Source organism: Electrona antarctica (assembly GCF_951216825.1).
Source record: "Electrona antarctica genome assembly, chromosome: 7".
Lineage (NCBI taxonomy): Eukaryota > Metazoa > Chordata > Actinopteri > Myctophiformes > Myctophidae > Electrona > Electrona antarctica.
Window position 1 is genome coordinate 22,412,930 of NC_136812.1, and position 13,002 is coordinate 22,425,931.

Genomic DNA, 13,002 nt, shown 5'->3' on the forward strand with positions numbered 1-13,002 from the left:
GGACAAGTAGTTTGTGAATAATCATGAATTTTCGTTTTGAATTTGGTGCTGTAGCGCCACCTATGGGCCGATCGTGGTGAAATTTTTATGGGGTCTTCCAGAGCACATCATACACTCCTGGACCACATTTGGTGTAAATCGGCCAGGCAGATTTGGAGAAATGATGTCGACAGAAATACAGACAGACACGGAATATTGCTACACATTGCCATGTATTGCCATGGTGATAAAATATTGTTAGGGCGGGGAAAAAAAATGTAAACCGTTTTTTTTGTGTCCTCTAGGGTCCATAGAACAGAAAAAACATGGTTTACAAGAATCTTCATGAAACGTTCACTTAATTACACAATGACATACACTATGGATCCTCTTGCGTTGTCACCCGCGGAGGTTGTCGTCTCTCCTACCCGCGTTGAGCAGTCGAGTTGGCGTCTCTCCTACCCGCGTTGAGCAGTCGAGTTCTCACTGTAGCTCTTCTCCCAACATTGACGACACAGGTCGGTTCTTTATAAACGGGCATTTATTTCGGGCATTCTTCTCATCCCTCAGTTGTTCCATCCATGCCGTGAGAACTATGTTCACACAAAAATACACATAAATCAATCAACAAAGTGCATCATAATACATAATATTGATTAAACAAATGAAAATACCAAACATGTAGAAATGCGCGATGCGCAGGTGAACGTGTCACATACAACACAACATCAAAGACTAATCTAAAATACCTCGTTGGCCGCTTGTTGTGAAAAGAGGTTCTTGAATCTTGAGTTGCTTAAAGTTCTTATAATGTCCTTTGACAGTCTGCTTTGGCTTCAGACGTCTTTCTTACTTTAACAGTTTGTGACACACTAAACTGCAAGTGTGCTGCTGCTTCCTTCATGCAGACCAGTGTCCGAGTGAGTGAGACAAAGTTTGTACCACCTGCCTGCAATGCCAGGCAATCATGCATCAATCAGTCAATCAAACATGGTCCAGTGTTGCTACTGACAGACAGGGAACTTGGTTCTGCCTCAAAGTTATCATCACATCATGTTTACATTCTTAACCTCATATGAAATCAATTATGAACCACATATTTATTGTATGCATCATGAAATTATTATGAATTATGCTTTATGAACTTATGACCATGAATTGTTGTATTTTAGTCCTTTTAAAGTAAGCATTTTAATAGCAGCAGTTACACTCTCTCTCTCTCTCTCTCACTCACACACACACACACACACACACACACACACACACACACACACACACCATCTTAGTGGCTCTAGTCTGTGTCCCCTCTGACATCTCTGTCTTTCAGTTACACTCACTCTGAGTTGGTATCGCCAAAATAATCTCAGCACATCCCCAAAAACAACTTTTTTACCAGCTGCTGTGTAAGCACAGCTGGTCTATGTTCTCTCTGCTTGGCTTTCACGCCCACTCGACCTATCCTTCTCAATGGCTGCTGTATTGACTACCTATCGTCCTGATTAGCTGCCTCGTCTCTAGGCAACCAGACACTTTTTGCCTCTAGCCGACCTTTCAGCCAATGGGATAGCATGCAGCCAGCAACAACCCACTAGTGTGTGTGTGTGTGTGTGTGTGTGTGTGTGTGTGTGTGTGTGTGTGTGACTGTGTGTGTGTGCAGCTGGTAAAATATGACATTTTGGGCTTGTTTTTTTTTGTCCTTCAAGAGTTCAAATGCAGGATTGTTTAATTGACTGACTTTCATGAGTAAAAGTTATCTTCTTCCCGTTTCTTCCTCGATCCTCATCTGTGTGTTCCTCTCTGTCACTTTCTCAACCTTGCTCTCTGTTCTTGTGTTTTACCGTTCTTTCCATTCCACCCACTTCCCTGCTGGTCTCTGTCTCCAGATGCTGAGCTCCATACTGTTTGCAGGTGTGGGTGTTTTGGGGGCAGGTTACTCTGTCATAATATCTGCCGTGGCTATCAACAAGGGACCAAAGTGTAACATTAATGCTACCACTCACGATGACTGGATCTACCCTTTCGTTGACAGGTGAGAGCTTTTTTCTTTTTTTTGTGAGAGCAGCCGTAGCTGAGTCCGTAGAGAGGCCATCTGGGAATCGGTATTTCGCTGGTTAGATCCTTGGCCCACCCACTTTGTGTCAAAGTGCCTCTGAGCAAGACACTCTCATCAGATCCACCTGAGCTAATTTCCTCTACCTCTACGGGGGTCAGAAAACTCCTTTCAAATCTGTATTTGATTTCCCCTTTACATTGTTTAAGATATTTTTGGGGCTTTTTGCCTTTATTGATAGATATACAGGAAACAGGGAGATAGATGGGGGGGAAGACATGCAGCAAATGTCGTCGGGATCGGGACTCGAACCTGCGACACACTGTCAGGCTGGATTACCAGCCTGGGTGCCTGGACTGCTAGGCCGACCCGGGCCTCCCCTTTACATTGTTAATAAGAATTGATTGATTGATTGATTGAATACTTTATTAATAGTTTGCAAAAAAGGGTACAGTGGTACATATGTATACAAAAGGTGCTAAAAGGATAACCCAAAAAAGTACAAATTGCATTGAGGTCCTGTGTATTCAATTCATCGAGACATTTAAAGACAAACAATAAGTATGTTGGTGTATAGTTGCTGTTGTGTTGGGAAACACCAACCATCCTGTCTTCTTGCTCTCTTTTTCCAGTAACTACCTATCTGACCACATCATTTGGTCAAAGTGTGTCGAACCAGTTGGTGTGGTGTCCTGGCATCTGTCTTTGTTCGCCGTACTGCTGGTCATGGGTTTGAGCCAGATGGTGCTATGTGCCGTCCAGGTGATAAACGGCCTGCTGGGAGCCCTGTGTGGGGACTGCTGCGGTGCAGGGGTCAGTATAATTTAGATTTACTTTAAATTATGTCCAAGCTTAGGTTGATTTGGTTTTATTTTTATCATGACAAAATGTATTTGGCACACCTTGAATGATGTTGAATGATGGCTGTGTTTAATATCAGTGAAGATAGTGACACATAATTAAGAAAATTTAAATATGATCTATCACTTGATTTTTAATACATTTGGGATGTAAAGTAATCCAAAATGCACTTAAAATAATCCAATGACACCCTTGGATTTGTTTTCTGTGAAAATAGCCGGTTATCACTTCTATTTTGAAAGTAATTTTTCAAAGCTGTCCATATTTTGTGTCTTTTAGAGTCCTGATGCAGCCTGAGCAATTCCTTCTACCACATGTTGGAAGGCTGGAGCTACTGTACATTTCGTCTTCCATTTATCCTGAAGTTAATTAGAAGATGGGACTTATTCCTCCTGCATCTCTTCTGTCCAAATATGTCTGTTGCAGTTAGCAAAGATTTATATGTTTTCTCATATGTATGCAGTAATACAATTTTAGATTGTACACATCAATTCACTGTATCTGACATTGTATATTTAATGATATGGTCTGGTTTGGGGTAATTGAATTAGGCTTTAAGTAGCACTAGCATGTGACAAACTATGGGTTATTCTGATTCTGAACCCATTCCAAGCATTATTTTTGCATGAAAAACACCCCTTGTGCTAAATTCAGCCATAGCCACTTGCCCAAATGTGATCATCTCATCACATTTGTGAAGACGGCTATGGCCGAGCATCTCTTGAGTCTGACCCAGGCCAGAGTTATAGGCCTATAAGGTCTGACCGCCCAAGTTAGTATGTACTAGTGTTGCATTACTGCCCCCTCGTGGACATTTGTGGATACTACACCAGTAGTATTCACAACAGTTCGTTGAATGCATTTTGCTCAATATTTACAATAGATTCACTGACTCACAGACAGTGCCAAACAAACAGCCAAGTAAACTATTACAGTATCTCTTATCATTTTCATTTAAAGCAAACAAGTAAAACTGTTTTTGGAGAAAGATCTGAAGGTACGTGTTCATTTGCATGTCCATGTCTACTCAACTCTAAATAAAATGTAACTTTGATTTGAGACGTGTGTCGTATGCTGTGTTGTTTACACTTTACAGTAGCAAAGCGATATGCGCATTAACAAGTCCATGATTCACTATGTCACTATTCACTATTCACTATGAGTAGCAGTAGCTACAAAATAAACTACATGTTTGATTGAATACTTACTGTATTACCAGTTTGTAAATTGTAACATAGTACAGCAGTGGTATTATACTGCTAAAGGAATTGGGGCTCTATGTGGAACGTTCCTTCAAGATTAAAGTTCCGAGCCCGCCCCGGATGACATTCATTGCGTACACGTTTACAGTTACAGACGGTATCCTAGCTTCAGGTTGACCCTGAAGAAAAATAGAAAATTACAAATGATCACGTTTTATGAGTGGTCCAACGTGACTTGAAAGTAAGGTAAGATTCAGAATATCACTTTGTGTTTGTTTGTTTTAGCAGACTATTTCTGTAATCTCCGTCCGATCGAGTCCGTCTCTTCAGTGCTGCAGCACTGACTTGAAGTTGCAAATATTTCTCCTTCTTTGTTGCTTCTAGATAAAACAACATAGATATATCATATATGGGATCCTTGCCGGATAAGAGTTGCCCTGGTCCGGTGCGTTAGAGAGACTCGCTAACGCACTGGACCAGGGCTAGGATAAAATATGCTTGGGAATTATACTGTGGTATTTGAGAGGGGATGCATACACACACACACACACACACACACACACACACACACACACACACACGTCTTTTGGTCTGTATAATGTATAATAAGAGCACTGTTTACCTATAATATGCTGTTTTCACTGTTGCTACACTTAAAATGTAAAAGTGTGATGTGAACCCATACATAGCTAGTAGTAGTTATGTATTTGGCAATGGCATACACACTGAGGTATGAAGTTTTTTTAAGTAAAATAAAAACACTGTTAAATTAAACTGCAATTAAAATGTTGCCTGTCATTTTATAATGGATGATTTACTTAAACGTCTGGGTTTCCGAGGCTACTGGAGTGGGCATGACCTTTGGGCAAGTAGAAGTTAGAAGAACATGACCTGTACTTGCCCGACGGGCAAGTGCCTCTGAGACCTTAGTGTCAACCCCTGAATGTGACATGTACGTGTTTACCTGTTTCCACAGATAAAATGCTTTCTGCTATAGTTAGAAGAAATGCTTTGACTGCTCCCAAGGTACGTGTGTTTAGCTCAGTTAAATGCTTGGATCATTCTAGGGCATGTTTAATCTTAGGCAACAAAATGTACATTTTCAGAATATCTTTTGTAAAGATGTTACCTGTCAAGTCATTAATTAAGTGTGTGTGTGTGTGTGTGTGTTTAGGTATGGAGGGCCAGTCCTCAACAAATGTCCTGGATACCTGCCTTGGAAAGAATTCCTGATGGTGTATCTAGTTCCCTGGCGCTCTGTTGGGCTTCATCAGCCAAACTTCCCTCTAGGATTAATGATGCTGGTTTAAAGACTCATAGTTTGGCTCTTATCAGTTTATTGAGGCCTTCACCCTTCCAGAGCATCCAGACTCGTGCTGCTCCTGGTTCAGTGAGGCCTTCACCCTTCCAGAGCATCCAGACTCATGCTGCTCCTGGTTGTATTATATAGAAATTTCACGAAATACCTTTCGTTTATGGGTAGGTTTCCTTCAAAACCTAGCTGCAGAACATTATTTTATGTACTCCCAGGACAGAAAATTCTAGAATTTTCGCTGTCCTGGGCTCTAAGGGTGACGTAGGAAGCCACGCCTATCCCGTATAGATACCTGCGTGGCTACGTCAGCCCTCATTCAACTTTTCTTCTGCTAAGCTGCGAGAACGAACTTTAACATTCCAGTGTGTGCAGGGTAATATATCTCGCAAACTCGGCCGAGAGATTAATTCTTTAGGACCGTGAGATCTCTGGCACACTCTCGAAGCAAACAGAAGGATACTTCTCGAGAAAAAAAGCCGAACTTCGACACAAGTGAGTTCTAGGCAACTTGTTGCTACGCTAGCCTGTCGGAAAAACAGCTCGCGCCTCTTTTTCTCTCTCGCTAAAGCTAGCGTTTGTTAGCTTAAAGCTATCGATAGTTAGCTTAGCGCTACTAGGCAGATACGCCTGTGGTCTACTATTACACGCCACGAGGAAGATAAACCTGTGGCTGTTAAGCACTCGGACTCCTCTCTCTACAAGCAACCATGTCGCTGACGAGGGAGACCCAGCCCGGGGAAAGACGCCATCGAGGACAGCCGGTGCCCGCCGACTGTCAAGAAGGCCCCAAACAAAAGACGTGCTCCACCTGGGGATGCGGGAACACGATGTCGGGCAAAGACGGGCATGACGAGTGCATGTATTGTCTCGGCCTCACCCACACCCGTGAGTCCATGGAGGAAATCGGTCCCGTTTGCCTCCATTGTGAGAAAATGGACGACGACGTCCTAAACAACAGGCTCGGACGTGTCCAAAGGTATTATGACAACTTTGCCGCCCACGGACTCCGAGAGAGGAGCCCCACTCCTCCCCCGCGACGAGCTCGCATACAAGTCCCGCCAAAGGGGCTTTGGCCCCGCGTCACCACCGGAGAGGGACAACGAGCTACCCCGAGACAGAGGCTCGACTACTCGGGCAACAGAGCCCCAACCGGAGCCTCTTCTTCAAGAGCAGCACCTGCCGGCGCTAGCCGAGACAGGTACGCTACTTCAGCCTCTGCAACCAGGGCTCACGAGGCCACTGATTACGAGGCTCATGGCGCGAGGCCAAGGGATACCTTCGCACCGCGCCGCTCTTCCCCAGCTCCACGTGCTCGACAACACGTCGTGCAGGCCACCATTGAGTGCCCGCCCAGACATACAGCTAGACGCAGACAGCCTGCCGTTGCACCCAGCTATATGGTGGACCGCCTGGACCCTTCCCCAGACCGCGCAATGTCTCCCGGTGGGGAGCATTGGACTACCAGGGAGGAAGGGGAGCTTCGTGATGACGAGCTCCCTTCCTTCCAGGAGCAACTCCAGGACTACCACGTCCTGGACGAGGCCTACGCGGACGAGCGAGATGGCCATGATGACCTCTCCCCCGGGGACTACGTCAGCACCACTCGTCGCCCCTTCGACGACCTGGATGCCATGGACATACAGGAGCACCAGCAAGCCAGGGCTCCTGTCCCCCCGCCTCCTGTACCCCCCATGGATGACTCCAATATTTACGAGATATACAGGAAGGCTAGTGCACGTTGTAACCACACATGGCCTAAGTCAACTGTCAAGGTACTACCATGGGAAGGCAGGACTGATGAGTCCGCCCCCCCCCCTGCACCTAGAAGACAGAAGCTCCCTATGGCACAGGGCTTCGAGGAGGCCATGATGCACGCCTGGGACGAACCCCTCCTGAAGGTGGATTTTCCCAAGGCCAGCGCCAAGGGGCCCAACGACATTGGCAGTATGCACACATGTCCTTCGTGGCGAAGGCCCTCAATGCAGGAGCACTCCTCCAGGGTTCCATGAAGAGCCTCCTCATTGAGATGGGACAGAAGTCCATTAAAGTCCAGCTAGCGGAACTGCCAGAAGACCTGGCCGAGTTACGCCGCCTGAATCACGAGATGGCCACCCTCCAGAGGGACTCCACTCTCCACAACGCCAAGGCAATGGCATGTTCCATCCTCCAGGAGAGATGGCGTTGGGTCGATCAGACCAGCGCCATCTCCCTGGAGACAAAGAAAGAGTTTGTGGCTGGAAATATCCACCCAGACAGTATGTTTAAGGACGCTCTGGCCAAGATGTCAGAGACCATCCAACAGCTCGAGTCCTCCACCAAGACGATGAAGGCGCTCGAACCGCTGGCCAACCAGGCCGCCCCGGTAGGCCGCCCCAAGGCTAAGAAGGCACCCTGGAAGGCCAAGACCGATGACAAACCCAGGTCCCAGGACCGGAGCGGAGATAGACAGCGACAGCCTGCAGGCCGAGGCAGAGCAGACCGCCGCACCTCTCCGCCGCCCTACAAGGCCAGGAGCGCTCCCAGAGGCCGAGGCCAGGGGAAGCGCAAATGACCTGCCCGGGCCGGGTCATCTTCCCCACCACACTCAGAGTTCAAGGCCAGAGGTGGGGATCACAGATCTCACCTCAGAGCCTGCGCTGAAGCGCTTAAGGGGGCCTGTACACAGTGCTGTGAGCACCGTTGTACAGACCCCGAAAATTGTTATGTGCAATTCACATGTGTATGTTTTTCCACGTTGTTCAATAAAGAAAACAAAAAAACAAAAAACACAAAAAACAATAAAACCAACTCTGAAGGGCATAGGCCCAGTGGGAAAGATAACCCACACTGTGACAGCGGCCAAAAACTCCACGCCAATTTTTTCCAAACTCAATACCGAAAAAATTCACTAGAGGGAGACATTTCACACAAAGTAAGTCTTCCCCTAGGCAGGCCATGCACCACGCTGACAAGCACAGGGAACCCTTTGTCACGTCATCTGTCACAATGGCGGATATCCGGGGCTTCCCCGTGGATAATCCGTACAATTCAGACAGGATACAGGCTACAGTTCGCCTCGAAACCGCCCACTTCCAGGAAAATTATTTTCTCAGAAGCGAGCGGGCAAAAGGCCGCCATTCTGCAAGAGGAAATCAATTCATTAATGCAGAAAGGCGCCATCACAGAGGTGGCCCTCGACCAATCAATGAACGGTTTTTACTCCCGCTATTTCTTGGTAAAGAAAAAGGGGGGCGGACTCCGTCCCATTCTAGACCTGAGGGCATTGAATCGTCACTTAAAAAAGCTGCGATTCAAAATGCTTACTCCACCAGTCCTCCTACGCCTAATTCGCGAAGGGGACTGGTTTACGTCAATAGACCTGCAAGACGCATATTTCCACATTCCGATTTACCCGCCGCACAGAAAATTTCTGCGCTTCGGGTTCAGAGGAAAAGTGTACGAGTACACAGTCCTTCCCTTCGGAATGTCACTGAGTCCCAGAGTCTTCATAAAGTGCACCGCGGCAGCTATCGCTCCGCTCCGACAGCAAGGGATCCGTCTCGCTACATACGTAGACGACTGGATCCTACTTGCAGACTCTCCACGAGAAGCACTGTCGCACACACATCGTGTGCTCAGCCACCTCGACTCGCTTGGGTTTATAATAAACCACGAGAAGAGCATGCTTATGCCAACACAGTCAATAGACTTTATAGGCATAACACTGAACTCAATCTCTTACACGGCCCGCCTGAGCCAAGAGAGAATAGACGCAACACTGCAGTGCGTGGCGTCATTCAAAAGGGGACGCTCGATTCCTTTTCATGCATGCCTCCGGATGGCGGGGTTAATGGCCTCTGCGGTCTATTTAATCCGCCTAGCAAGGCTACATATGAGACCTTTCCAACGATGGATAGGCTCTCTACATGTACCAATGCACCGTCGGCACCAGAAGGTAACAGTAACATCACAATGCATACTAGCCCTTCAATGGTGGTCAGACAGGAAAACCCTCTCAGAGGGCGTCCCCATGGGAAAGCCTCTGATCAGGAAAGTCATCACTACAGACGCCAGCATGACAGGCTGGGGAGCCACGATGGAAGGACTCACAGCCAGAGGTTTATGGTTGGGGCCACTACGTGCCCTTCACATAAATTACTTAGAGCTCATGGCAGTCTTCCTCGCCCTGAAACACTTCGAGCAGCGCATCCTGGGTTGCCATGTCCTAGTCAGGACAGACAACACCACGGCCATGTGCTACATCAACAGACAAGGTGGACTCAGGTCCCCTCGTCTTCATCAACTGGCTCAGAAACTGATCCTGTGGTGCAACACACGCGTCCTCTCAATAGTAGCGTGTCACGTCCCAGGTCTTCTGAACACAGGGGCAGACCTGCTGTCCAGAGGACCTCTCCGCTACTCAGACTGGTCACTACACCCTCATGCAGTGGCCCAGGTCTGGAGCAGGTTTGGGAAATCCAAGGTGGATCTCTTTGCCACAGAGGAGAACACGAAGTGTCCCCTCTTCTTCGCAATCAGGGGACCATCAACGTTGGGGCTAGACGCTCTGTCACACCAATGGCCCAAAACCCTTCTCTACGCCTTTCCCCCGCTATCCCTCATCAGCCCCACTCTGGACAGAGTGAGGACTCAGGGTCTGAAGGTGCTCCTAATAGCCCCGTCGTGGGGGGTCTGGAGGTCGGAAATAACCCCTCTCCTCTACGACCAGCCGTGGAGAATTCCCCTTCGAGCGGATCTCCTCTCTCAAGCGAGGGGGGAGATCTTCCACCCTCACCCCCAGGACCTAGACCTATGGGTCTGGCCCGTCAAAGGGTGATGTTGACTGCCGTGGGTCTACCTCCGAACGTAATCGAAACGATTCAGAAAGGCAGAGCCCAGTCAACAAGGGACCGTTACGACACAGCCTGGCGCGTCTTCGAGCATTGGTGCTCACGAAGACCAGACCAAACAGTCCCTTACCAGGCCTCAGTGATCGACGTCCTGTCATTCCTGCAGGAGCTCCTAGACAGTGGTCTAGGCCTCTCCTCAGTCAAGATCCATTTGGCGGCAATCTCTGCCTGCCACCCAGGCTTTGATAACCAGACGGTGTGGAAGCACCCGCTGGTAAAACAATTCATGAAGGGTGTACGCAGGGAACATAGGACATGCAGATCCCTCGTTCCCTCGTGGGATTTGTCCCTGGTTCTAAAGGCTCTGGCTACAGCACCCTTTGAACCACTACAAACCGTGAGCCTCAAGCTCCTAACCCTGAAGGTGGCTCTCCTGATCGCACTCACGACAGCAAAAAGGGTCAGCGACCTACATGCGCTCTCGATCTCTCCAGACTGCATGAGGTTCGATGAGGGGTCGACCAAGGTCACCCTAAAGGCAAACCCCGCCTTCATTCCCAAAAATGCTCTCTCAGTGTGTGTGCCAGTGAACCTACAGGCTTTCCATCCCCCGCCGTTCTCCTCTGACGAAGACAGCAGGCTTAATTGCCTCTGCCCAGTCAGAGCTTTACGCATATACGCGGATAGACTGGCTCCCTTCAGACAAGGAAGCCAACTCTTTGTGTCCTGGGGTGCCAGGACCAAAGGAAAGCCCGTCACGAAGGTCACTATCTCTAACTGGATAGTGGAAGCCATCCGTCTGGCCTACACTAGCCAAGGCGTGGATTCCCCTCAAGCCCTGAGGGCCCACTCCACAAGAGGTGTGGCAGCTTCCTGGGCACTCTACAAGGGTGTCTCCATTCAGGAAGTCTGCACAGCAGCAAGCTGGTCTACACCCTCGACTTTCGCCACATACTATAACCTAGATGTGGCAGCGCCTTCGCTAGCGCACGCGGTCTTGGGGGCCGCTGCTCAGTAAAGCATCAGGGCAGCATAGCGCTGCCTCCTGCTCTCCACAAGGACTAGGTTCTGGACCCAAAAGGGTCCGAGCCCCTCCCAAAAGGTTTACCTGGGACCCACTGGAAGTTCAGGTCACGGGAGTTCATAAAGTCCCATAAACGAAAGGTATTTCGTGAAATTTCTATATAATACAACGTTAAAGGTTACTTTAGTAACCACGGTTGTATATATAAATTGAACGAAATACCTTTCGTGGAACGCCCTTCTGTTCTCTAAAGCAGAAGAAAAGTTCCGAATGAGGGCTGACGTAGCCACGCAGGTATCTATACGGGATAGGCGTGGCTTCCTACGTCACCCTTAGAGCCCAGGACAGCGAAAATTCTAGAATTTTCTGTCCTGGGAGTACATAAAATAATGTTCTGCAGCTAGGTTTTGAAGGAAACCTACCCATAAACGAAAGGTATTTCGTTCAATTTATATATACAACCGTGGTTACTAAAGTAACCTTTAACGTTCAGTGAGGACACAGCCTTTCCACACTTCCGCAGTGTGGTGGAAGAAACGGCAGCAGCCAGAGCCTCCGCCCAGAGAGCTTGATCTTCTGCGTTATGACATGAGGGACATCTGGAAGAGCCCCAAACCAGCAATGTATCTGGGGCTCGCTGGGCTCATCCCCTTCATCGCCGCTCCTCTAATAATGGCCTCGACGGAGATCTACCTCCCGCAGTTGGCTTACGCACAGGTAGCGTATGGAGCGTCCATCCTTTCCTTCCTGGGCGGAGCACGCTGGGGATTTGCGCTTCCAGAGGGCAGCCCAGCGAAACCTGATTGGATTAACTTGGCCAATAGCGTGGTTCCTCCACTGCTGGCCTGGGTGGCTATGCTGCTCAGTGACAGTATCAGTCCAGCAATCATCACCGTAATCATGGGACTTGGAATTAGCTTACACTACGACCTCTCTCTGCTGCCAACGTACCCCAGTTGGTTCAAAGCATTGCACTCCATACTTACCATTGTGGCTTCTTTCTCCCTGATTAGCACACTTCTACTGAGTGGAATTTACCCAGAGAAGACTATTTTCTGAATTAGGCCATTTGTGCTCTTCGAAATGTACATTTTATAAGGGTGAAAGGGTGTGAACTTTGCGGTTGACTGTCAGACTCCAGTTGAAGATATTTGACAAACTATTTCTCCCACATCATATAAATGAACTGGAAATGTGAAGTTGGTGCCATTGAATCTGCCATGGAATCTGAATTAGAACAAGAAACCCTGATTAATACAATATAAACAATTATCCTTCTTTTCCCCCCTGGCTTCTCGATTTTATTGGCCTGAACATCTAGTATTGTAACTGAGCACATCCTTGTCATACGTGACAACGGTTCTTTTAATAGGACAAGAACAGGCATTACATAAGATCTTAATAGGAGTAATCAGTGCTTACGGTGTTAACTGCCTATCGTGAGATAGAGCTTCAACATAAGCTTGTACATGATGAATACATCACAGGATATGAGATCTACTCAAATCAAGCTATTATCATTTCTTTTTTGCAATATACATGTAATTGAGCAGTAATTATTCCAGTTTTGTCTTCTCTTGAGTAACAAAACAAAAGTAATGTGAAGTTTAACTACTGGTAACATTTTACATGTAAGGAAAAGGATGAATTCAGGAGAATATTTTGGATAGGCCCATCCCACATTATAAACTTGGGTTTCTGAGTGACTGAGATGCAAGCCTGAAGCCAAGGAGAAAGAATGT

At 47.6% G+C, this 13,002-nt stretch overlaps 2 protein-coding genes and 1 long non-coding RNA gene across 3 annotated transcripts; all 3 read left to right on the plus strand.

Moving 5' to 3' along the window:
- The first annotated feature begins 416 nt into the window (after positions 1-416).
- Positions 417-3,519, plus strand: LOC306926015 (transmembrane 4 L6 family member 4-like). Its single transcript, XM_079505210.1, has 4 exons — positions 417-497; positions 1,863-2,008; positions 2,662-2,842; positions 3,170-3,519. Exons 2-4 carry the CDS (start codon positions 1,863-1,865, stop codon positions 3,185-3,187), a joined length of 345 nt encoding a protein of 114 aa, XP_079361336.1. The 5' UTR covers positions 417-497; the 3' UTR covers positions 3,188-3,519.
- Positions 3,520-4,233: 714 nt separating this feature from the next.
- On the plus strand, positions 4,234-5,524 carry LOC306926482. The gene is made up of 3 exons (XR_013790390.1): positions 4,234-4,338; positions 5,069-5,118; positions 5,267-5,524. It is a non-coding gene; the product is annotated as an uncharacterized lncRNA (long non-coding RNA).
- Positions 5,525-11,758: 6,234 nt separating this feature from the next.
- On the plus strand, positions 11,759-12,543 carry LOC306926172 (transmembrane protein 69-like; the record flags this gene model as incomplete). Its single annotated transcript, XM_079505435.1, has 1 exon — positions 11,759-12,543. A coding segment is annotated over one exon (561 nt), but the record flags the coding sequence as incomplete, so codon positions are not given.
- Positions 12,544-13,002: the final 459 nt, after the last annotated feature.

Coding starts and splice junctions, on each gene's coding strand:
- LOC306926015 (XM_079505210.1), top strand. CDS start 1,863: ATGCTGAGCTCCATACTGTTTGCAGGTGTGGGTGTTTTGGGGGCAGGT. Junction 2,009..2,661: donor ATCTACCCTTTCGTTGACAG/GTGAGAGCTTTT, acceptor CTCTTTTTCCAG/TAACTACCTATCTGACCACA.